This window comes from Pelodiscus sinensis, chromosome 11, assembly GCF_049634645.1.
Source record: "Pelodiscus sinensis isolate JC-2024 chromosome 11, ASM4963464v1, whole genome shotgun sequence".
In the NCBI taxonomy this organism is placed as follows: Eukaryota; Metazoa; Chordata; order Testudines; family Trionychidae; genus Pelodiscus; species Pelodiscus sinensis.
The window spans coordinates 29689394-29715895 of record NC_134721.1 but is presented as its reverse complement, the minus strand read 5'-3'; the positions used below and the strand labels follow the sequence as shown (position 1 = coordinate 29715895).

Below are 26502 nucleotides of genomic sequence, written 5' to 3'. Positions count from 1 at the left end.
TTTCATAAAAATCAGCACACTCTGTATGGTAATTCATTTCTAAATGTCTTACTACCCTCTGTTTTCAATTAGATATGATATTCACCACTTCCTATCTTAAATTGTTGACTGCTAGCATGCCGTATTAAATATCTTCTGTGTTCCATCCCAGAGATAAACTACACCCCCGTCTAGAGTAAGTGATATCTTTTACCTATCTTGCAGAGGTGTTGAAACTTCATACACATTTGTAAAGCACTTGAGATCCTCAGAGAAAAGATGCATTGTATGTGCACACAGTTACCCAAGAATGTATCAATTAATTTTATTTCAGAATACTTAGAATAGTTCAAGATTTTCTGAGATTAGGAGAAAATTTTATTTTAATGACATTACAGCCTCTGAGGCTGGGCGTAACTTTACTACATCACAGTGGCATAGTCGAGGATTTCTTAGTTATTTTTTGTACAGTGCTCCGAAGATACAAAGCACTATTGTATGCACTAACTAGAATAATCATCATTCTACAGGTTTTACCACTGCAGTCTAGCACTCTCTGATCCAGCAACATCCATGGTCTAGCATGATTGTGGTTAGCTGGATGTCCACTTACTATAGATATGTCCAAGTTCCCTGCAGTCCCATAAAGTTTGTTTATCGCCACTAGTCCTGGCTCTCAGTGTTCCGTGCTGTTATTTAGCTCTAATTTACCCCTAAATGTCTTCTAAGAGCCCAGTAAGCAGTGGAAATGTTGGTGATGCTGCTAGACAGTATTGACCACCTGTAGTTTAGCAAATTCTCTGTTTCAACACTGGTCTGGTCCTGAGGGTGCTGGACTAGAGGGGATCAACCTGTATAGAAGTATGTTACTTATTTCTCTGTGCACGTGAATTTCTTGTGAACCATGTGTATAAAATGCTTCTTATTCCAGTCCATTCTGTGCATTCCATTTGGCTTCAGCATGCACATGTTGCTTGTCTTTGCTGAGACTTCAGCCCTTCTTCTTAGGGTCAATAATATCTGGCACACCAGCTTAATTGCTACATGCATTTATACTGTTCCTTGGCAATTATATTTCAGATTCCTGTCAATGTACTTGTTTGCCTTGGGGCTGAGTTTATATTAAATATCAATAAAAAAAAACCTGACAGCAAGCTACACAAATGGAAATGGAACAAAATCATACATATCTGCAAGCCAGCCAGACTAGGAGATGGGAGAATAAAGGAATGTTTTAAGTTTATTTTAGAGGTTATTGTTAGGAAGCATCTTTGCAAAACAAAAATAGGATCTGTGTTTAAAGTATTGTGAAAGAAGATCTTTACATTTATTGTTTCTGAGTTTGCCTTGCAGCATCATGCTAATGATATCTTTGTTTACATAGAACTTTTCACCCTCCAAATATGCAAAAGAATCTTGTTATCCAATATTGAAATGCAGCTATTTTGGGGGATGCAACAGCATATGGCATCAATCACAACAGGATAGGAAGAAGAGGCAATTTTGGCAGAATATAATAATCAGAATTAGAGTTTGGTTACCACAGCAGGCTTCTCATATCGACCATTAGAATATGTGTCATAAGTAGATCTCACGTGTAGTTTGGGTGGTGCACATGCAAAATTGGTCCAAATTCCAATAAATGCACAGCAGCTAGATTGAGATGTGGGTGCCTCTAGTTCGAGCAAAATGCGCTAGCTGTGGAAAATTCAAAAGCTCCAGTTATAAGCGATAGATCTGTATTGAGGGTGGTGCATCGTCATGCCATCAGGAGTACTGTGAGGGCATTAGGTCCACAGCACAACTCCTGGAGAAATCAGCACGAGGGGAGCATGCTTATAGCTCTTACCTTTTGCCCTTTCCCCATCCCCTTATCAGTTGCTAGCACTGACAAGACTACTATGCTCTATGAAATGCAAAAAATGGATTGAGGGGCATAGTGTTTCTGTTCCTTGACTATCACTAGAAGGGCTGAAAGAGCCTGGCCTAATACATTGCAAAGCAAGACTGGCTGATGTATAAAGTATCACATTCAGAAACTCTGAGTATTGCTAACAGTATAACCAATGTAATATGAGTACAACAAGCAGGAAGGCAGTAAATCCTCTCAGCAATTTCCAAGGAGCTGATTGTCTTTTAATGGGCATGGTGGATTTTTTAAAATGTGTCTCTTATTTAAAATGCTCTGCTTAATGCATCTTTCTATTTCTGATTATTTTGGGGGTCACTGGATTAATGCTTTTAAGTGATCAGTGTTCAGAAGGATTGTGATTTATTGATATTTATGTAATGCAGAAAATGTGCTAAAACATACATGTGTAGGTAAAATTTTCCCTGTTGCATCAGAATTTCCTGGTTTGTGGTATAGATATAGATATATACACACATTAAAGTAATTATTTATTGTTAGCTCCTCCTTAAGCAATCTTTACTGACAAGCATGGATATTTCAATATGTCTTAACTTACAAAAAATCACTTTTCCCTGATACTTGCTGTCTTCAGTGTTGTTTATTGTAAAATTTTTCAAATACAGGTTGCGCTTCTGAAAAACAGTAATCTCTGGTCTGGCAGCATCCGTAATCTGGATGGATCAGAGATTCCCGAAGCCTAATTGGCAGGCGGGCCAGCAGCCTGGCCAGAGCTAGGGCCAGAAGGGATGGAGGAGCCCCACAGTGGTGCCAGGGCCAGGGACTGGGGAACCCTGGAAGCCCACAACAGCACGGCGCCAGGGGGGGCGGGCGGCAGGGTGGGGCGGGGCTGGGCTGGGCTGGGCTGGGGAATCCAGCACAGGGCCGGCAGCCATAGAAGCCCAGGTGTCCACAGCAGCTCAAAGTAGGGGGCCGGAGAAGCCTGGCTGCCTACGGCAGCCCCCGGCAGTCCAGAGCCAGCGAACCCCAACAGCCAGTGGCAGTGCGGGGTTGGGGACTGGAGAAGCTCAGCTGCCCATGGCAGCGCAGGGCTGGGGAAATACAGCTGCACACAGCAACACGGGCCAGGGCTAGAGAACCCTGGTTGCCAAAAGCAGCCTGAGGCCACGGCCAGTGGCAGCAGAGTTGGGAGAGGGCAAGGGGGCTGGCTGGCACGGGGCCTGTGGCAGGGGACACCTCCCCTGGTCCAGCAAATTCTGTTGTTCAGGGCTGGTCAGGTCCCCACCGTGCCGGACTAGGGAGGTCCAACCTGTAGTTATTCTCAGGGTTTCCATACTTTACGTTGAACCTCTCTGGTCCAGTGACATCTGTGGTCCGACATGATTTTTAGTTTCCTGAATGTCAGCTTATTGGTGGAGTGGCTGCCCTGAAAAGTTTGTTTATAGCTGCCAGTCCTGGCTTTCAGTGTTCTGTGCTGTTATTTATCTATGATTTATCTCTACATGTCTTCTCAGCGCCCAGCATAAGCATATTGTTATGCTTTATCTACTGATATCCTTGTGCCAATATAGTAAAATGTTGTTATTAAGAGAGCTGATAAGCCTTGGCGAGGCATAGGCTTTTATAGTGTGTATCAGTCCAGTCATATTAAGCAGCATTGCAAGCATTATTCCATTTATTCACCTCAGCAAAATAAAAATAAGAAGAGACCCGCACACTACAATTCTGATATCCCATGTTTCAGCAAATTCTCTGGTTTGGCATTGGTTACGTCCTGAGTGTGCTGGACTAGAGAGGTTCAAGCTCTATAACACTGAACCTTTTCGCCTCGTTAACTTGTCCGGTGGCCAGAAAATGGCTTCCTGTGTGTGGAGCCTGAGCTCATATGGACTCCAAATGAAGTTGTGTTGAGTTATTTTACTGGACTGAGTGGTGGTGTGATGTGGAACCTTTGGGACAGGGTGGAGACAAACAATAAGATGTGGGGTCTCTGAGGCATGGACAATAAAAGAAATCTTGTGAACCATTGAGATTGTATGATATCATATTTTTGGCATGAAATCCTGGATGTAAATTGTGGAGAAGCCCCAGAATGCCTTTAAAATTAAAAGTCATAAACAACACTGAGGTGCAACACCAGATTGGTATTAGTTCTTGCTGTTGAAGGAAGGATCATGAACGGGCTCAGGTGCCAAGTTGAGCGCAGGTGCTTTGTATGCCTTCTGAAGAGGAGATCTCCCTTACAGTGATCTGAGAAAAGGAAATAAACCCTAAAGTACCTGGAAAAAAATTTTGTATTTCAAGGGAGATTTGCACTGCTGACCACCTTAGCTATACTACTGCTGCAATGAATCATTGAATCAGCTGTGTGGTTTAATAGTAGTCTGGTTCCTTCAACAGAGCCAGTATGGTTACAGTGGAACTAGAATCATGATATACAAACTAGTGTTCGACTATATGGCAGAGTGAGAACATGTCTGAGATTTTAACATGTCACTATTGTCATCTAGTCACTAAAAGTAGCATTAGGACTGAACACAAGGTTTGCTTTCTTGTTAGATTAGACTCATATTTTTACAAATTAATGTTTTATTTTTGTAGGTTAGAGTGAGGCAAGAATGATCCTGAATTTCAGGTCACAGTGTTTCAGGGAAACTTACTGGAGTAAGTGTATACTAGCAAACACCTGAGGTTTTCTGCAGTTCACAGTAGTGACCTTTAGGCAACACCAAAATTGTATAGTGACATGGGTTTACTTTCATATAGTAGATTTGTTGGCGTGAGTTCAAATTTCTGTTTGGTATATCTCTAGTTTGACAGGTTTTTATATATATATAAAATAAATTCATTTCCTAGGACTAAATTTAACTGCACTAGACATGTTTTTAAAACAAAATCTGCTTTGTTGAGCTTAGTTTTTCAACAGCCCATCTATATAAACCTAAATATTTAGATGAATGCAGAGTTCAAAGATGTGTAACTGAGACATTTCCATTTTTCCCCTGGTGTTTTTCTTTGATGAATGTAAGGATAGAAAACAATTCACCTTTTTTCCACTCCATTAAAATCACATTCTAAGCAATCTTCTGAAATCAATGCAGAGTGCCATTATTTTACAAGTCTGTGGAAGCATTATTTGAAATACTTGATGTATGTGCTGCTTTTAAAAAAAAATTACAGCTCTGATTTAAGTTAGCTTTGTTTTTCTAGTGGAAATGTTATTTCAAAGACTTGAACAAGTTGTGTGTGTTCATGCTTTTAAAAAATACTACAACTGAGATTTTAAGTTAGCTTTCTTTTTGAAACTGTTGCTTTTAGGTGCAGGTTTTATTGATAATACAGAGCATCTTTCTTTAACATGTTGCATTTCACAATCACAATTAATATCTAGGGCAAAAACCTTGACTTCCAAGATAATCAATTTTGCTTTGTCATTTTTATAACAAATAACCACTTGATTACATACAAATATACTAGGGTACCTTAGATGTCACTATATTGTATTAAAAGAAAAAAGCATCATAGAAATAATTGGTTTTCACATGTAGAGTTTTAGTATGTTTTCATATACTATGCTGTTTCTTGGAATAAAAAATCAAGTAAAACACAAATTAGACTCCATTGTACTAAAAAACCAACAACTGTTATTCAGAGGGTCTTCCTCTAAAAAAATTAGCAAAGAAAAGAGTGTTGATGTGTGAGAGTACGTTATAGGTCACAATGTGGTGAGATAGACTTTTGTTATCCCCACAAAAAAACGTTTAATACACAGTTAAAATGATCATTGTAATTGCAAAACATATTCATACAGGACATCATGAAAAATCCTGAGCCTTGATTACATTATGGGTTAAGATAATGAATAATCTACAGGTTGGACTCTCTGGACCAGAACCCTCAGGACCTGACTGGTCCCAGAGGAGGGATTTTGCTGGTCCAGGGGAGGTCATATTTGGTCCCCCTGCTACTGCTCCTCCCCCCCCCCCCCCCAGCTCTGAACTGGTCACCGGTCTCTCAGCTGGCTCACCACCCCCTGCTGCCTCCTCCACTGGTTCCTGTGCCCCCTCCCCTGCTAAGCCAGGAAGCCCAGCTCCAGCCCATCTCCCAGTGTGCTGGGCTCCCTACCCTACCCCAGACCAGGCAGCCCCGCTCCTGTGTGCTGGACGACAGCCCTTCCGGGCAGCCCAGCTGTAGGGAACTGGCCAACCTATCTGCAGAGAGGCCAGCCACCAGCCCTCCACTAGGAAACTCTTGTCCTGGAACATCTGTGGTCCTTCTGAACCATGGATGTTGCCAGACCAGAAAGTCCTGGTTTACAGAGCGTCAGCCTGTATGTAACACTCTTAGGCTATGTCTACACTGGCATGATCTTGAGCCAGAGCTATGAAAATGGGGCTAGGCATGGAATATGCCAGAGGAGGCTGTGAAGGCTAAGACTATAATAGAGTTTAAAGAGAAGCTGGATAAATTCATGGAGGTTAGGTCCATAAAAGGCTATTAGCCAGGGGATAAAATGGTGTCCTTGGCCTCTGTTTGTCAGAGACTGGAGAGGGATGGCAGGAGACAAATCGCTTGATCATTGTCTTCGGTCCACCCTCTCTGGGGCACCTGGTGCTGGCCACTGTCGGTAGACAGGATACTGGGTTAGATGGACCTTTGGTCTGACCCAGTACGGCCGTTCTTATGTTCTAATATTCCTGAACCTCATTTGCATATCTAATGAGCCGCCATTTTGCGCAAAAGGCTCTTGCGCAAGAAGGAGCTGTCTACACTACCCCTTCTTGCACAAGAAAAACCCTCTTGCGCAATGCTGTTACGCTGATTATTTTCAGGCATAACGGCATTGCGCAAGAGGGTTTTTCTTGTGCAAAAAGGGACAGTGTAGACAGCTCCTTCTTGCACAAGAGCCTCTTCCGCAAAAATGGCAGCTCATTAGATATGCAAATTAGGCTCAGCAATATTCCACGCTTAGCCTCATTTGCATGACTCTGGCGCAAGATCGCACCAGTGTAGACATAGCCTTACAGTACACTCATTCATTAAAAGTGATGTGATCATTCCTGTTGTGTTATAATTAGCAGTTTTACTCTCACCTATAAAATATATTATGGAATGCTTTCAATATATACATCACTACTCTGTGTATCATCTGCATCTATGTATATATTTCTACTAAGTAAAATACATAAATCCTGTTGAAATCGTTTTTAAATAGACTACAACAGCTTCAAAGCACCTTCATTCAGAAATGTAGCATCAGAGACAAAAAATAATCATATCATGACTTTCTGCCACTTTATCCAATATTTACATTATCATGTTGCATTAATACATGCTAATATTGTATCACTGTGACTTAAAACCATTGTCTGTTTATGGTGTATCATGTCATTGCACCCATCTTTCCAAGTCCTATTAGATCTTAGAAGGCTAGCTTGATTGGGAAGTTCATTTCCCTCTCACCCTTCTTTCTTGCCTACTGAAGGAAGGTTTCTCTCTCTTTGGAGCAGATGTGTTTAGTGTCTCAGCTCCTGAATGCTGAGAATGAAGGATGGGAAAATTGTTCTCAGAGGCCCATACACATCAAGGTAATTGGTACAGAGATTCAAAAAGTCCTGGAGAATTATTCACTTAAACTCAGGACTTCACAGGAGCCACCCATAGAGTACACTTGACTTATGAGATACAAATTGCAGTCCAATGGTTTTAGATACTAAATCAGCCAATGATGATATGGTCCAGAGAATTCTATCAACTCACCATCACTTTTTTTTCATTTTTTTCAGATCCAGCAATTGTAAATGGAGTCTTTTGGTCAGAATCCTTAAACAAGGTGTTTGTTGATAACTTTGACCGTGATCCTTCTCTCATATGGCAGTATTTTGGAAGTGCAAAAGGATTTTTTAGACAGTATCCAGGTAAGCATTCTAATTAAATTAAAATGAAGAGATTTCCGTGAAAAATGTAGTGTTACAGGTGCTAATTTTTACAAGCACTCACAGATTAGTATGTATTAATTAAGAGTTTTCAAGGAAGAGCTGTTCTGATAAAAGCAAGAGCTATGATTATTTATCCTCTTCCCCCCCAATTAATATTTGTAATTGTGAAAAAATTGGGAATTATTCAATGGCAAATATACTGTCACTTGCTTTTGTACAGGTACCCAATTTTGGTTTGACAGGTAGTGCAAAACCCTGTAGTATCTTTGTGGGAACATATTGTAATAAGTGTGTGTGTCACTCTGGGGCAGAGTTTGAGTGTATGCAAAAATAGTGGACTGTCTGGGTCAATACTGGACCCCTGGCATCCCTACTCCAACTGTGATTTAAAGGACCCAGGTCTCCAGCTGCTACTTTGGCAGCATCCAGAGCCTTGGGCCCCTTTGAATCACTGGGCCCCTGGGCAACTGGGCCCTCATTAGGATGGGCCTGGGTGAGACATCACTGGTTCTGGCAAACGCCGTATATTTATGCATGCTAGCACACGCATAACAAATGGGGGTGGGGAGCGCTGCGGAATTAATAGGTATACTCATGATTCTTGGTAAGAACAGGAAAATCCTTGGGGCATTTTTCTGCATAGTGCTGTATCATATGAGATATTATTTAATTCTGCTGGATTTGAATTTTTAATAAAAGGGACATTTTAATTTTGCTTGGGAATTATGAAAAGGTGGCTTGAGGGAGAAGTTATACCAACATGGCAAGTGTAGAAATAGAACTTGGCTAACAGTAATGTAAAAAGCGTAATTTTGGAGTAGTAGAGCTATTTCATAGTCTTGGTGAAAGTAAAAGTAATTACTACACATCTTTCTTTTTATGCTACATTAAATTAGCATTTTCCTTGCTGCTAATTTCCTCATTCATATGACACAAATGGAGCCTCTCCCAGGTTCTGTGGGACTCATTTGTCCCTGGCCTGAAATAAACATGGGACACAATAAAGCAGAATACTAGAAATCATGTTCGTCTTCCTATATAAGATGACATGGGTTCAAACACCTTCTCAATTGGTTAATAGAAAGGAGAATTGCCATTGCTCTAAGGCATGAAAAATGTCACTAAGTTTCAAGGCACTAAAAATATGTAGGGGTGTCCAGGGATATTTCTGTGTCTCTGGCTATCTTTCTACGTGAAAACAATTACATGAGGCACAAAAAATAAGTAATGTCTTAACCTGAAGTAGTATGAGAAGATAAAATAAGACAATTCACCTTTGAGATAATTCAGATAGTATTCTGCTTAGATATTCTGCTCTGTCCACAGATGCTGTATTTTCTCGTCACTCATTCCTTGTTTTTATTTTGCACTTTCTTGGTATTTTCTGTTGAATGCCATCTGATTTTTCTCAAAGGATTGTTTTAAATATACATTGATTAATACTCATTTAACTCCAACAGAATACAGTGGACTGGCTTTTACATAGTGCTCTGCCCTTACATAGCACGAGATCCTGTTCCATTTAATGTCAATGCCAAAGCTCCCATTAACTTCCCTAATTCAAGCTCAGACCCGAAGTAAAACTGGTTAATTGGTTAGCGGCTGTTTTCTTGAGCCTAAAATCTTCAATGTTGTACATACGTCTATGTGGTTGGCAGGCGACTAACACATCTCTCTCTAGGCTTTTTTAAATTATAATTTCGGCATTAGGATTGTTCACATAGTAATAGTGGAAATACTAGCATGGTTATTTTAAGATCTTTTAATGTGGTAGGGATTGAATACAAGCCCAGAAGTATCTTGATTTAAAAACAGGGAGCAACTGGACTGTCTGTATCCTTTTTTTTTAAAGGTACTACTAAACTTTCTCTGACCCATGGGTCAGAGACATTACCTCATCACAGTCAAGGGGTCTGTGGCAAAATGTCTGAAACACAACCAGTGCGTGATGCTGTCAAGCATGACACTCCTTGGCAAGTTCAGCTCTGGTAGTAAGATGGGTGGGGAAATGAACTTGATTAGCATCATCACACTTTTGCCAACAGCCATGCCTAAGCATAGCAAGGCTCTGGCAACATTCTTTACTGTGATGAATAGAACAGTGGTGAAGAGGTCCTCACCCTGCAGTGGGCTGAAATGTAACGAATGGGGGTGGGGAAAGATGATTGTGTTTCTCATGGTCCTGTTTTGTTAAAGTAATTTGCCCAGCGTTAGCTACCAGAGGGACCAGCAACTTCTATAGTTCTTTGTATGTGACATTTAAGCATGCCTGCTCAATCAGTAACATATTATAAAAATTTAAATACTACATTCAGCAGTAGCAGAGACACATATATGAACATTCTGATATACTGTAATCTAATCTTTTTTTTTAAATACAGGAATTAAATGGGAACCAGATGAAAATGGAGTTATTGCATTTGACTGCAGAAATCGAAAATGGTAGGTAACTATCAACCACCAATGTAATTTTATGAAATATAAAAACATATAAGATCAGTCTGCAATTTGCCTTTTGATCTAGGTACATACAGGCCGCTACTTCTCCAAAAGATGTGGTCATTTTAGTTGATGTCAGTGGCAGCATGAAAGGACTCCGTCTGACAATTGCTAAGCAAACAGTATCATCTATTTTGGATACCCTTGGAGATGATGATTTTTTCAACATAATTGCTGTGAGTTTCTCTGTATTTTTCTTCCCTTCCTTTTCTCATTAATTGTTTTGTGTTGTATTTGTTGTTATGTTCTACATCGGGGATGGGCAAAATCAGGCCTGAGGGCCAGATCCAGCCTGCTAAGCATTTCTTTCTGGCCCGCCCAACTCATTATCAGAACATGCATACTTATAGCTGGCAGCGTGTATTTAGCTGCTCCTCATCCCCATTTGTATCTTTCTACAGCTAAGCTGCCTCCCAGGATTCACCTGCTAGCTATGCAGAGCAGGTGAAGAGGAGATGAGAGGAGAGGAGAGGGTAGTGCTGAAGTCAGAGTGTCTCCTTACTCCTGTACCTCATCTTGGCAGAGCAGGGGTTGGGGGTGAGAGACACAGCAGAGTTTCTCTAATCTGAAGCATGGATGGTAAGTGCCTGTCTTAAGAGGTAGTGCACTGCTTCTAGGATTTCAGTGCTCTCTCTCCCTCTCTCACATTCTTCCCCACACACCTAATCTCTGCAGAGTGTGGGAAAGGGGAGACTACAGAGCAGGAGAGCTTTCCCTGTCTCAGAGACAGTGCATAGTTTCTCTTAGAAACTTACTCAGCAGCAGCCAGTACACACACTCTGTGTCACTCATGCACACCCAGTTTGTGCCACGCTGTCTCTATGACACACACACAGAGTCTCTGTCACACACACACGGCCACACGCTTTCCCATCTGTGTGCTACAGAATCTGTCTCATACTGAGTCTTTCTCACTCAGGGTATGTCTACACTACCCCGCTAGTTCGAACTAGCGGGGTAATGTATGCATACCGCACTTGCTAATGAAGCCCGGGATTTGAATTTCCCGGGCTTCATTAGCATAAGCGGGGAGCCGCCATTTTTAAATCCCCGCTGCTTCGAACCCTGTGCAGCGCGGCTACACGGGGCTCGAACTAGGTAGTTCGGACTAGGTTCCTATTCCGAACCACCGTTACTCCTCGTGAAATGAGGTGTACCGGTAGTTCGGAATAGGCACCCTAGTCCGAACTACCTAGTTCGAGCCCCGTGTAGCCGCGCTGCACAGGGTTCGAAGCAGCGGGGATTTAAAAATGGCGGCTCCCCGCTTATGCTAATGAAGCCCGGGAAATTCAAATCCCGGGCTTCATTAGCAAGTGCGGTATGCATACATTACCTCGCTAGTTCGAACTAGCGGGGTAGTGTAGACATACCCTCACATACTCTTTCTGTCTCTTTCTGTCTCACATACTCTTTCTGTCCAAAATTAATGTAGTGGCACTCCTGCAAAAATTATTGCCCACCCGTTCTCCATCCTGCTATGTACATGACTAAATTGAATTTCCAGGACAGGTGACAAAGACTACACTGAACCTAAGTAATTGGACAGATTGGATTTCTTCCAAACCAGCTTTATTCCTTGATTTCACTTAACATTGAAAATTCTGTGGACATATTCCTTCTTTGATCCCAACACATGGCTACTTTCTGCATCAGATGGCAGTGTTTTCTGTATGTCATTCTGGGAGTTACAGTAATGAGTGCCATAATAACCTATTGTGATTGTCTGACTTTATGCAGCATTTTTATGCATTCTGTATGTGCAGCTTCCCATCTGCTCACCCCCAGAGATGCATTGTTCTCTGTTGTTCTCCATAGTAGAGTGCAAGATAAGGAAAGCTTTGCACATCAAAATCAGTTGCAATAGGCTGGTGGTGTCTTAGCCCTTAGTTAAGACTGCAACATGCATCCAGTTTGCAAAGATACTCTCTGGCTTTGTTTGGAGATATGAAGGATGGTGTTTAGCTCCCCAATCAATTGAGTTCCAGAACTGCTGGATGCATAAGAAGAAAAATCATGAAACAAGTAAATCAACAGGGGGAAGTCACTTGCACTTTGTCATTTTGATCTGTGTGTTACCAGTTGGAGTCTTGTTTCACGTATAGTCCTAATCACCATTCTTTTTCTGTACTTTGAAAGCAACATGAAAATAATGGCAAGTATGACAATTCATATCACTCACCACCAACATTCTTTAATGTAAAATTAGATGTGAAATTTTAATTCTGTAAAATTAGATGTGAAAATTAGTATGTGATATTTACCTCTGAGTAACTATAGTATATGTATGTGAGGATGTACATTTGCTTTGCAGTATATCCTATTGAAATTCCAGATCACTTTCTGATATGATCTCATGATATGACATTGTTTTGCAAGGAAGAGAATGGGTGCAGCAAAGTTGAGCTGATGAGATGCTTTGTCAGTGTTATAAAAGATGATACATTAAATCATTAATAGCTCTCATTATTTCTGTGTGATGTGGCAGTTAATTTTCCACAGCACAGTACCGCTTTTAATTACAGCCTAATTCTACAGTCCTTAAACACAAGGGCTACGTCTAGACTGCAAGCTTCTTTCGAAAGAGGCTTTTGAAAAAGAGCGCTTAGACTACAACTAGTACTTTCGAAAAAGCAAGCCGCTTTTTCAAAAGAGAGCACCCAGGCAGTCTGGATGCTCTCTTTCAAAAAAGCAGTTTGCATTACATAGCACCTTTTTTTGAAAGAGCTCTTTCGAAAAAAGGCGTTCTTCCTTGTAAAACAAGGTTTTCTGTGGTCGAAAAAACTGCTGCATTCTTTCGATTTACTTTTGAAAGAATGCAAAAGTGACGAGGAGTCCTGTGGCACCTTATAGACTAACTGAAGTGTAGGAGCATAAGCTTTCGTGGGCAAAGACCCACTTTCGTCTTTGCCCACGAAAGCTTATGCTCCTACACTTCAGTTAGTCTATAAGGTGCCACAGGACTCCTCGTCGCTTTTGCAGATTCAGACTAACACGGCTACCCCTCTGATTTTTGAAAGAATGCAGCAGCAGTATAGACACAGAGGACGTTTTTTCAAAAAAAAACCTGTAGTCTAGACACACCCAGGGAGAGTAAGGGGCAGAGGAACAGGCCCTAAAAGTTGGCAGCCTTTTCATCTTATCTATTTGACAGTCCATCGTTTATAGTCTAAACATGTTCCTTTTGATAGCTTTAGAAATGCTTGGTGGGTTTTTTTTTCAAACTGTTTAATTTCATATATGTTGAAGAAGTTATTATTTGGGCACAAGCACGTGCACTTTATGGACAAGTTGGACCTCTCTAATCCAGGACTCTCTGTTCCTGGACCAGAGATCCCTGGCAGCCTGGATCGTGATGACTGGTGGCAGGAGGGCCAGTGGCTGGGAGCCCGGCCAGGGGAGAGTGCAGCTAGGCCAGCAGCATGGGAGGGCAGGCAGCAAGGGGGGACCAGCAGCCAACAGAAGAGCCCAGTAACTAGGCGAGAGCCCTGAAGCTGGCAGCAGAGGGGCCACTGTTGACCTCCCCTGGTCCAGAAAACTCCCTGGTTTGGGTCCAGTCAGGTACCAAGAGTGCTGGAACAGGGAGGTCTAACCTGTAGTGCAAAATGTCCCCAGTAAGATGCAGCTCTCTTGTGTGTAAAATAGCTAAATAGGCCCTAAATATCCAAGCACTTATTCTGTTTTAACAGATAAAAGGCAGGTAGTTCAGAATATCTTTCTTATTAATCTTTAAATACTCATTACATAATTAACAGAAATTCACAGAAGAGGAAGGCATAATTATATTCTGTATGAGAAAGGTTTATTGTTCTTCAACAAAACTGTGAACAACCTAAATAATCTAAATAAGAGTCTGAGAGGCAAAAATGTATCAACAAAAGTTTTAAGATATTTAAAGAGCCATATTTAGTGGGTAATCATGATGCTTATCAGTAGTTCTGTCAGTTATTGTAAACGATTCAGGAAGAAAATTAAGTGTCTTTCATTAAAAGAATCTTCTTAAAGGAATAATCCAGTAGACCTGCCTACTTAGAAAAATGTGTAAAACCTAGTGACGTTACAAGAAAGCTACGGTAATGAACCTCATTTTAATACAATAACTATACAGTCACAAGTTGCTTAATTTATTAAAGGAACTATATACTTATTCGTTTATAATTCTGTATGCATGGTTTAATATAGTAACTCCAAAGATATTTACGCCCTGTCTTCACTATGTGGAAGATTGATGCTGCCAAGATTGATCTTCCAGAGTTTGATTTAGCGAATCTAACTCAGAGGGTGCCCCCGCCGGCATCTGGTGCTCTTACTCTTGCAAGGAGTAAGGGAAGCCAACAGGAGTATTTGCTCCCATTGGCCTCCCACTGTGGGGATGCTGCCTAGTTCGTGACCCGTGTAGCCGTGCTGCACGGGGTTCGAACCAGCGGGGTTTTAAAAATGGTGGCTCATGCAAATGAAGCCCGGGAAATTCAAATCCCGGGCTTCATTTGCAAGTGCGGTATGCCTACATTACCCTCCTAGTTCGAACTAGGAGGGTAGTGTAGACATACCCTAGAAGAGTTACAGTCTGTATAAAACAAGAAACAGCAGGTGGTCCATGGGGGAGTATAAGGATACAGTGAGAGAATATTGGTCAGCATGATTGGCAGTGGTATCTCCATACCTCTGTTGCTTAACTGTGTTTTTGAAAGAGAAAAGAAGAATTCTAAGGAGGGCTGTGAAGAAGGATAATACAGTAGTTTTTCAGATGCTTATTGGGAGCTCCTTCCTAGCAAGAGGGGAGGGAGAAAATATGGGAGAAAACCCAATGGTGCTCAGTAGTGAAAGAGAATTGATATGTTGGGGGGCGGAGGATAGGCTGTGAAAGTGATGACACACAGTTTATATTTGATGCAACTGAGAAGGCGGGAACCAATGGAGGCTGCAAAAAGAGGGCAAGAAAAAATTATCTTTAAAGTAGTATTTTGAATGGATATGAGTAGGGTAACATGACAATATCAAGTCCAGAGAAAAGAAAGTTGCAGTATTTGAGATGAAAGATTATGAGAGGCTGGATAACATTTATAACAATGTGGATGGATAGGAAAGTCTATGTCTTTAAGGGTGCATCTACACTGTGCTGTTATTTTAGAATAATGGCCATTACTCTGGAAAAACAATACTAGCGTCTACACAGCAATTGCATTATTTCGAAAGAAAGAAAATTGAAATAACAGAGGGCTTTTTCTGATGGTAAACCTCATTCCATGAGAAATAACGCCTCTTCTGAAAAAGCTTTTTCAGAATTGGATGTGTGTGGATGCTCCACGGCTGCTTTGTCGAAAGAGCTCCTCACCAGGGCCATTCTAAGTTATTCTTCCCCAGTGCCTCCTGGGGCTGTAAATCGAGATAGCGTGTCCACATTAGGGAAGCCTGCCTTGGACTAATTTTGGAGCTTCCCTGTAGCGTGGATACTCTATTTTGAAATAAGCTATTCCGGAAGTTATCAGATGCCATGGTGGAGGCCAGCCAACAGAGACTTGCCAGGGAAGTAACCAGCCCAGAGGAAGCAGGTGGGGAAGATGCTGGCAATCGGGTAGGAGATAGTCCAGGGCGGGAACCCTGTGAACTCAGTATATTTCAGGGAGATTCCCCACTGAGCCAATGGTGGGATGTGCCCACCACTGACGGGGCCCTGGGCTGGGACCAGGTGGTAAGGGAGGGTCCTCCTACTGCACCCCATTAACCCCCAAAGGGGTGCTACATCTGGACTACTGATTCTGGTCAGTAGGCCTTACTGCCCTGCAGTACAGAGCGTTTGTTACTGACTTGGCTGTTGGGCCATTTTGCCCCACTGATGGGGGCTGTGACTGACATGGGGACAGTAACAATGGAGTGGAGTGCCCCAGATAGGGCCTGAGAGACTTAATGCCCTGTCTCGGTGGGGACAGGGCTTACCACTCAGTAATAGAGGGGTTAAAGAGGGGAACAGATGAGAAACATTTATGTCTCTGATAGGAGAAAATGGAGAGAGTTGCAAGAGGTGAAGAAAGAAGGGAAAGTGAGGCAATGGGAGAGGGGAGATCATGTATTTTATCTATGTTCTTTTGGAAGAAATCAGCAAAAACTTATGTTGAGAGAGAACTGGAGACAGGAGGAGGGGAAGGTTTGAGGACTAAGTCAAAGAAAACAAAGAGGTGCCTGGGATTAAGAGGGCATTGGATTCAAGTCACCTGAAGAAGTAGAACTGCTTAGGTAGGAAGATGGTAGAACTGGAAGGGGAGAGAATGCATTTGTAGTAGAGGAAATCAGTTTGGTCACAGGATTTCTACCAATGCATTAACATCAGAGCAGGAAGAGAGAATAAGATACTGCGGGGTTGTCAGGAATCTCAGTTGACAGGATAACTCTTGCGATGGAAGAGGGACAAAAGGGTAAAGTGGAGGAGAGTAAACTATGGAGAGAATCAGCAACTACATGAGTATAAGAAAGTAAGAGAAGGAAGGAGAGGATATGGAGCTGATGAAGGGCTAAAGCTTAACTAAAAGGGTATTATGTTTACTATACATGAATACCATTAAACATTCAGTTAACAATTGAAGTATGCAGGATAGGATAGTGAAAATATTTCTGTAGACAGGGTATCTATATGATTTATATGCCCTTTTCATCCTTTGCTAAATTATTTTCTAAATATATCTGTGTATATAGAACACAAAAGAATCCAATGCGGGCTTCTCCAGACAATAAACATAAAAAGATAATGTTAAAAATCATTTTCACTTTCATGAGTAGGTTATTGCAAAAGCTATCCAAAATTGATGGACTAGATGATTGAATTACAAAAGAACTGTTGAAATATGAGCTTGATTTTGTGCAGTCTAAGTTAAAATTTAAGGTCAGATCATCAGTGCATGAACAGAGATGTCTACAACAACAAGAGAACAGACATATTTTTTCAATTTGCTTTGAAGTATAACTCTAAGTCATGCATTAAATTAACAATATTATCATAAAAACCAGAGTGCTAATTCTGTCCAATGCTGAAATTTGAAAAATGCTTTTCAGAGGCCTAAGCCATACATTAAATGAACAAAATATTAGCTGGGATGAGATTGTTAAATCAATTTAAATGCCTCAGCCAAATGATTTTTAGCAAAGTTGATTAGAGAAGATCATTATTGTCGAGTTCAAGGCACAGCAATAAGACCCCCGGTTTTTAATGTGCAGAAATTTCATTATAACCATATCAAGAGAGTTTGTTGTGGTTGTTCAGAATTTCATCTTTTGAAGCCCTTATATTCATTCAGAATAGATGAAGGGTGAAATTTGCTTCAGCCTGATTGAATAAATCAGGCTTTGTGCCATTGAAGTGTAGATGTTTGATTTTTCACCTCTTCAGCCAAGCCTCAGTTAGCATGTAGAGTTGTAATATGTTTGCTCCTGCCTATGGGCTTGTTACAGATGCTACAGGTTTGTGCAACTTGTACAGAATGGTGGGACTAGAACAGGCAGTTCTTGAATTTAATTGCATCATGATCATCTTCTGAAAACCAAAATTACTACATGATCAGATAGTGCTTCTGCCCTTCCTGGAGGGAGGGCGGAAGACCAAGCCCACCCAATCCCTGCCAGCTGAGTGTGGGGGCCAAAACTGAAGCCCAAGGGATTCTGCCCTGGGTCAGGGCATGGAAACGTAGTACTGGGTGATGGGGTGTGGGTTTGAGCTCCAGACTAGTGGGCCCCAGGACCAACAACAGATTTGGCAAACCATTAAAATGGGGTTGTGACCCACTTTGCAGTTTAAGACCTCGTGGGCTAGAGGAACCATATAAATACATAATTGGAGTGACCTCCCCTGGTTTCAGCCTATTGTTATGCTTTGTTCAGGGATCGTTGCACAGCTCTAATCTGGGAGTAAATAGAGTGGGAGCCCTCATCTTGGCCCAGATCCACAGAGGTGGATTTCATTGTCTCACTCTGTAGATTTTGTTTTAGGTCTCTTCAGGGAGGAAATTGGAAATTAAGCAAATGAAAGCTGCTTCCTTACCTCTGCTGGCCACCCAGCTCAAGTCTTATTTTCAAACATTAGTAGTATGTGATCATACAGTGTAACAATGCATAAACATTACAAGAGACCTGTTTCTTGCCTCAGTTTCCACAAAAAGGAGGTGTTGATGCAGTGGGATATACCAGATTATATGTCTCTGTCTATGAATAAATGGTTCTGGTTAGATTCAGTTGTTGATCAGCTGCTCATCCATTTTACTTTGTTCCAGAAATGCCAAAAATGTAATTTGGGTTTGAACAAGTTGGGAAAGGATGATGCAAGGAAAATTTTGTGTAATATATCAGATTTTAGGTGAAGCGGAGACAAGAAACACTAGTGGCTAGACTCAGAGTATATGGATGTGGGAATATGAATGAAGAGAATATGTTGAATGCATAATTGCAACTCAAGACTACTCAAAGCTTTCACCAGAGAAGTTACTCTTTTCCCTTTAGATAATTAATGTTGTGGTAGGGTAAGTAAAAGTTAAGAGATAACACAATTTTACATTGAATGGAGGATATCTGGATTTTCAATATCCTTGCTTAATTCATTATAGAGTTGTGGAGTTCATCAGCTAAGACTGGTAAAGTAGACACTACTAAGTCAGTTGATGCAAGAGCCCTTTAAAAGTGCCGGGACAACTGCCTCCTTGGTCCCCCTGGCAGTAGGCCTGCCCCTGACTCTCAGTACATGTCTCTGTTAGGCTGCAGCCATTGACCACTCATCCCCTTCTCCCACCAAGGTCTCAGTAGAGTATTTCTTTTAACAAATCAGTATCCTGTGAACTCCAGATTGTCTGCTGTGGCAAGCAATCCTGTCACTAGTTAGTGTTGGGTCTCTGGAGTCTCTCTTCATGGCTATAAACCTGGTTGAAGTCTTTGAAGTGATGCTCCTAATCAATTATATTGCTTTACTTTTTCTGCTTGGTTTCTTTAACAACCCCGTTTTATCTAACTATGCATTCAGGTGGAGTAATGTTACAGGTCCTCAATTTTGGGCTATTTTAGACTGATAGGGAGAGCAGATTCCTGAATCCTGGGGCACTCCCTCTCACTGATATTGAAGAAAATTCAGATCATGCTCTTCTGCTGTCTGTAAGTTTGGAAATAGGGCATAAGGAGCTAGGCAGGATCTTCCACTTAGGGCTCTGTGTGTGATACCTGAAACTCCACCTGTAGTCCAACAGGAAGGCAGACCAGATCTGTGAGCCTGATGTCATGCACTCCAACAAGCAGCCACCTTGAATGAGCAGGTGGCTGTACACAGCACCATTTTCAGTCTGTAAATGGTATTAAGGTGTTCCTTCCTCCTCCTGCCTAATCTTCCAACAGTGTAATCTTGAGGTGATGACAACCTGGGTGACATTAACAAGTCCCATGTATAAAAGAAATGGTTACAACTTCCTAGCTGAGCGGGATGTGATCCCCTAGTGGCTGTTGAGTATCTAAAGTTCATTCTAAGACAGTGATCAGTGACAGATACGTTCTCTCAAAGTAGCTGATTTTGCTCAACCATCTTCTCCAGCTGCTTTCCCCAATCCATTTTCATTATCTGTCGTGTTTGACCATGATGTGTGGCATTTTAATGTGTTACATAGGGATCTCTGTTGTAAAAGCATAAAAAAGGCCCTGACCATGCATACAGTGTTCACCTATATTATTGAGAATTATAGAGCCCTTTACCAGAAATTGTCAAGTGTACTGAACATATTACCATACTGAAGATTGCACTCAAATTACAGATTAAATCATGAGGCTAGTTTGTTATCTGATTGGACAGCTGACATAGACACCTGTATTCTGGAACAAAGTATTTTTATGTGGAGGACAGCTGATACTTTGGGTTTCCTGTAGGTTGTTTTAGGCTTGAAGGAGAGAGGGGGTTCACCGTTACAATTAATTTGCTTCATGAAAGCAAAATTGTGTATCTAGTTTTGCACCTAATACGTGTTTTTCAGCACATGATTATACAAGTTAACCAAACCCACAGGAATATCACATGTAAGTTGCCCCTGGCAGCAAATATCAAAGTTCAAATGGTCCAGAGCAACACAACTCTACAACAGTGTTAATAATGAATTATGCAGTATATTTATAGTTAACTGATACTTTAATATGCACACAACTGTTTCTGAACAGCACAGGAAGAAGGGCTACATAACAGTGTTTTTATTTTACACTGATTACTAGCTAACACCATTACATAAAATATTTGATTCACAATTTAGGACAATCCAATTTCTTTGTCATACCATACATACAATTGCTTTAAATACTTTTATGCTAAAGCAGTCAAGGTAAATTAGAAGCCACAGACTCAAATAGTACCACTAACAATTTGGCAGGGATTCAAAAGAGTGAATTGTCTATGCCTTATGCACATAATGACAATGAGAATGTTTTAGCTATGCACTCTCTGTGCAACCTTGATGCTAGAGTGAACATTCTTAATCATATTCATACCCTTCTGGAAAGGAAGTCCCATCTGTAAATTTGTACTGCTAAGGCACTGAAAGCATAACCTTTGTGACATTGTGGGCCTCTTTTGTACCGCACAGTTGCGGAAAATGGAGCCCTAGAGAGGATCTGAGGAGCCTGGCAAGCACACAAGAGGCAATCTGAATGGTATACATGATTACTGGATATCTGGGATGACTGGAGTAATTCAAAATAGTACTGAAAAGGGACCCTGCAGAATTCCAACAGACAGAAATTAGGCTGCATAGGATGTAATTTGTTATAAAGGAGGAAACTGATAAATTTGCCTGATAGTGCCAAGAGACATGGAAAGAAATCAGTGCTACTATTGTAGCAATTGGAAATTATCCATTTGCTCATGTGGATGAGATCCTGGAAACAAAAGTCATGATTAAAATATGATGGGTGAATTCTATTGTTATTGTTGAATGGCTAAGTTTGGACTGTCCACTTGGCTCTATACAAGACATCCATAAAGGCAGGCTATTGTCATTTATTTCTAAGACCTTGAACTTGCAGTTCCACAAGAGTTTGCCCACATAGCTCAAACTGTAGAATCAGGTTTAAAAGTAGGACATATAGTGATGAAAGGACATGCTCCAAAACCCAAAGTGAAAAAAATAGTGACTTTGAATTTATTTTCTCTGTGCAGTAATTTCTAAGGTTTTCTCGGTGGTAGTCCTTAGAATGGATTGGTATGATTGCATTAAAATAGTTAGATTTGTATACATACTTGCTACAGAATACAGCATCACTGACTAGGTAATGCATGCCATTGATACAATAAACCAATTACTCTTACTCATTTTGAATGCTGCCTATATCCACTGCAGTTAGTGAGCAGAGTTACTTTAGAGTTACACTACTGTGTAACTGACAACAGAATTTGGCACAATGCCTCCAGAATAGTTTGGCACTGATCAAATTAAATACCCTGCCCCATTCTCTAATAATCATGTAATTAATGAATGAATGTTGGAGAGCACTGCAGTGTCCACATGAATGATGATGACAGATGTCCAAGAAGGCGAAGACTGCCGGGAGTGTATGGTTAGACAGAATGTGAGAAAAAGGAGCTTGAGTAAAGCTAAAGAGAATAGAGAATAAATCCAGAGTCCCAGTCAGATATGGACAATGCTGACTCGTAAAGAGAGAAGAACATTGTGTTAGCAGCATTTTTACAAAGAATCATTGCAAGATGCTTTTTTTTCCTCATTGAGATGGGGAGAGGAGGAGTGAGTACTTACATTAATCATATACAAGGATTTATCTGAATATTTTTGGCTGAACTTGTCCGGTTTCATTGGCTGTCTCGGTTATTCTACTGATTTACTTGGTAGCTGTTGGGTGAAACCAAGCAGAACTGGAGCATAAAGGCCTCAAATTCATATTTTGTCTTGTCATACCTCTGTGACCTCTGTGGTACAATAGACAGGAAAGGAAGAACAAGGGTAGCAGTCATACTATGACACTAATAACCAGATGTTAAAAGGTATTTGGAGAATCTCTGGTTGCAAGACCTAAGGCTCAAATAGATGGTTAGGACCCTAAATACCTTTGAGACTGAGTCTAAAGCTACGTCTACACTGTAGCCTTCTTGAGGAAAAGCTTATGCAAATGAAGCTCTGCGTGGAATGTGCACAAAACCCCCCTCTTGCACAAGAGCCGTTATTCCTCAAAAAAGAATGGAGAAGAACGGCTCTTGTGCAAGAGAGGGGTTTTGCGCAAAAAGGATCCGTCTACACTGCTCTTTTTTGCGCAAAAGCCTCTTGTGCAAAAACGGCTACTCATTAATTATGCAAATGAAGCACAGCGATATTCCACGCAGAACTTCATTTGCATAAGCTTTTCCATAAGAAGGCTACAGTGTAGACGTAGCCCAGGTGACTTAGAGAGCTAAGCTCTATTTTCAAATTTGGGGCACACATGTCTTAATAGAAGTCAATAGGACTTACTATCCTCAATGCTTAATCCACTTCTGAAAATGGGACTTAGGTCACATCTGCACTACAGAATTAAGTCGACTGAACTCTCACTGGCATACAGATGATACAATAATTACATCACTTGTGTATGTTTACACTTTGCTTTGTAGTGGCAGTACATGTCCTCACCAGGAGCACTTGTATCACTGTGTAGACCTAACTACATTGACTTTGACTCTGCCACACTAGGAAGTGGCGGTATTAAGCTGGCAATATGGGGCAGTTACATCAGTGGAAACAAAATTTAAGTGTTGACACTTCCATTGTTAGATTGATATAAGCTGCTTTCTGTATTCCTAGCTCTGTAGAGTAGACCAGATTTTAGCTACCTATGTCACCCAGGCCTCACAATAATGTGCAGAGCAACACCAAATATCTTTTAAACTCTGGGCCCAAGCGACTGAACCTAGTTTTACAAAGACTTCAAATTTCTGATTACTTTCAAACATTTCTAGAATGGATTCAGATTCATAGAGCTTTGGCTCAGTTCTACAACACTAACCCCCGCCCCCCCAAATGTGTCATGCCTTGACTCAAGTATCTGTCAGTGTTTGCTCAAAATGAAGCAGAGGATTGGGAGTTAAGACTGGAACTGTATCAGCATTGAATTCTTAATACTATCCAGATTCCAACCTGGGAGGTTTTTCTGTCAGCTAGTCTTTCCAAGATTAAGAACTTTTGCATTATTGGCTATAGTGTGGTTTATTTAACTCTGTAGAGTACTGTAGAGTACTCACTGAACCTACCTGCATTCTGGCATTTAATCAAGTAGGTCCTCCCTTTTAAAAATTCCATCCTTTGAAATACTCTAAGAACAATGTGAAGGAAAAAAAATCCTATGCCCAATTTTTAAATGAATTGCATTCTATTGTTTTTGCTTTATATGCATGTTTTACTGTAGCTCTAGATCTTAAATTAAATCTTTCAAAGTCTTTAATTCAATTTTCCATCTTCCCACTCCCCCCACAGTATAATGAAGAACTTCACTATGTAGAACCGTGTCTGAATGGAACATTAGTGCAAGCAGACAGAGCCAACAAAGAGGTAAGGAATGAGAGCAACAAAGCAAAAAGGATATAGGATGTGATGCATATCACTGTATTGTAATGATCTTTTTTAATAAACCAGATCACATTATGAGAACTTACTAAATTAATTATTCTTGTCCTATTTTAAAAAGTCTGTTGTATAACTCAGTACGTAAGAAAAAATGTTCATTTACTTTGACCATATAAGATTATTTCAATAACAAATAATTTCAATAGAAATTGCAGGATTTTAATAAAGCTTAGTCGCTTTATTTCTCAAATCACAGCGTACTCATTTAAATTGCTTTAAATTAAAATTGTGTCTCTGTTCCTAAAAGTTACATAGAATCAGATTCCATATTTATGCACAAAAGAGGAATGTTAAGACAAAAAACTTTAAACAAATGAAAGCATTGTAGTTTTTCCATGTAACACTGAAGTTTCAGATTTATGTGCCAGGTTGTCAAAATTATAATAATGTTGTTCTTAAAAGTTCTCAAAACAGTGTTCAAATTTCAAACTTAATCCTTCAGTCAATTCTCAGGAAACATTTATTTTGACTCCAGTAAAAGTTTTATTTGAATAAAGAATGTGGGATCAGACACTGTATAGGATATTTTTCCTTCCCTCTAAATGTGGTCATTCCAAACCAGCAAAGCTATAGAATAATTCTTGGTGAATAAAGGTAAAAAGATTATGCCATTTGAAATTACGGGGTTTTTTGTAGACAGGATGGTCAAAAGGAGCAAAGCAATGGAAAACAGCCTGCAGCAAGTAAAATTAAGTCAGGCTAAATGTTACAAAGAGTGAAGGGTGGGGCAGATTGCAAACAGTCAGGTGATGGAAGATCTATCTCAATAGTGTTCATGTCTGTATTAATTTGTGTAATATGTGCTTTTTGCATGCAATAAAAATTGTCTAAAACTATTTTTATGAGCTACACTGTAACTTTTCTTTCTCATTAAGGCCTTTTTGATATCCATAGAAATTCAGCTATTATTTCATTGATCATAATTTTTAATGAAAGAAAATATTTAACATTCTAGCCAAATATTTTCAAACTTTCTTGTAGATTTAGTAATCAGAGATGGATTCAAAAGTGTTATTACACCTGTTAAATTCAAGGAATTAAGACTTTGTAAAAGGAAATGAATCAGAGCTGCAGTAAAGAAGAGTAGTCCTGTAGCACCTTAGGGCACATCTACAAAGCAGGGCTAAAGCGGAAATAAACTACACAATTTGAGCTATGTCAATTGCGTCGCTTTAGTTGAAATAGCTTATTTCAGCTTTTGACACTGTGTACACAGCAGGAAGTCCAAGAAAGTGCACTCTTCCACCAACTTCCCTTATTCATAAAATGAGGGTTACAGGAGTAAGAAGTCCTCCAGATCAACATTATTTTGACATTATGTTGAAATTATTGCTTGTAGCATAGACGTGGACTGTGTTATTTTGGAATAATGTCAGTTATTCCGAAACAACACTGCTGTGTGTAGATGTACCCTTAGGCTGCATCTAGATTGGCATGATTTTCTGGAAATGCTTTTAACGGAAATGTTTTCCGTTAAAAGCATTTTCGGAACAGAGCATCTAGATTGGCACGGACGCTTTTCCGCAAAAGCACTTATTGTGGAAAAGCATCCATGCCAATCTAGACACACTTTTGCGCAAAAAAAGCCCCGATTGCCATTTTTGCAATAGCGGCTTTTTTGCGGAAAACAAATCTGAGCTGTCTACACTGGCCCTTTTGCGTAAAAGCTTTGCGCAAAAGGGACTTTTGCCTGAACGGGAGCAGAATAGTATTTCCGCAAGAAGCACTGATTTCTTACAGTAGGAAGTCAGTGCTTTTGTGGAAATTCAAGCGGCCAGTGTAGACAGCTGGCAAGTTTTTCCAGAAAAGCGGCTGATAGACTAACAGCCTTAGAAACTAACAATTATCAATCTAGATATAGATATAGTATCATGAGCTTTTGTGGGCAAAACCCACTTCCTCTGATGAGTGGAGAAAAAAGGGGGAACCTCCCAATTTACAAAAGAAAAAGAATGGAGAGGGGGAGAAAAAAATACCTGTCAATTTTTGTGCCAGTGTTAATGAGGCTAATTGAGTGGGCTGTAAGCATCCCACACTGCAATATTTAGACAAGATGATGAGTGATTGAGTGCCTCCAGGCTGTCCTTAGGATTTATGGGGTCCTGTGCAATATTATTAAACTAGTGTCTAATGCCTAATGGCAGCCATAGGGGTGGGGAAAGGATGAATTTTCAGAGGTGTGATTTTATAATTTTCAGCAACAAATTAATAAAATATTTTAAAAATGAATTTTAAACTAAGGTCCTGTAAACTAACACAGTACGTTTGGAAACTGATAGTATATACCTAAGGTTGGCAAATGCTTTTTAAGTGGCTTCATTGCCGTTTGAATGGCTCTTTTAAAGGATCAATGTTCTGCTAATAGGTACGGCAGGCTTTTTCACTTAAGTTAACTAGTTCCTCTGGGGAGGAAGCAGAGCCATGGAACATAGATCAGAAGAGGCAGGTGGGTGAACATTTAGTCCCATTGGTACCCCAAATTTTTGGGTGCCCTAGGCATATGGGTAAGGATGGCTCTGAATGCCTCCAGCTTGGTGATGGACGGACATGGCACCCTTGGGACATAGGAAGGATAAGGGGGGCCCAGAATGTAGAGAGGTTGAGG

General features: G+C 40.5%; 1 protein-coding gene across 3 annotated transcripts in view; it reads left to right on the top strand.

The window, feature by feature from the left end:
* Positions 1 to 26502, top strand: part of CACNA2D3 (calcium voltage-gated channel auxiliary subunit alpha2delta 3) — a 755257-nt gene that overhangs the window by 313979 nt on the left and 414776 nt on the right. For all 3 annotated transcript variants that reach the window (XR_001368709.3, XM_075938900.1, XM_075938901.1), the window contains exons 6-9: positions 7636 to 7767; positions 10170 to 10230; positions 10313 to 10463; positions 23748 to 23822. Coding sequence is in view for 2 of the 3 variants with exons in the window: in XM_075938900.1 (XP_075795015.1) it covers positions 7636 to 7767; positions 10170 to 10230; positions 10313 to 10463; positions 23748 to 23822 (419 nt within the window). In the remaining variant the exon portion in view is untranslated. The remainder of the gene's footprint in view (positions 1 to 7635; positions 7768 to 10169; positions 10231 to 10312; positions 10464 to 23747; positions 23823 to 26502) is intronic.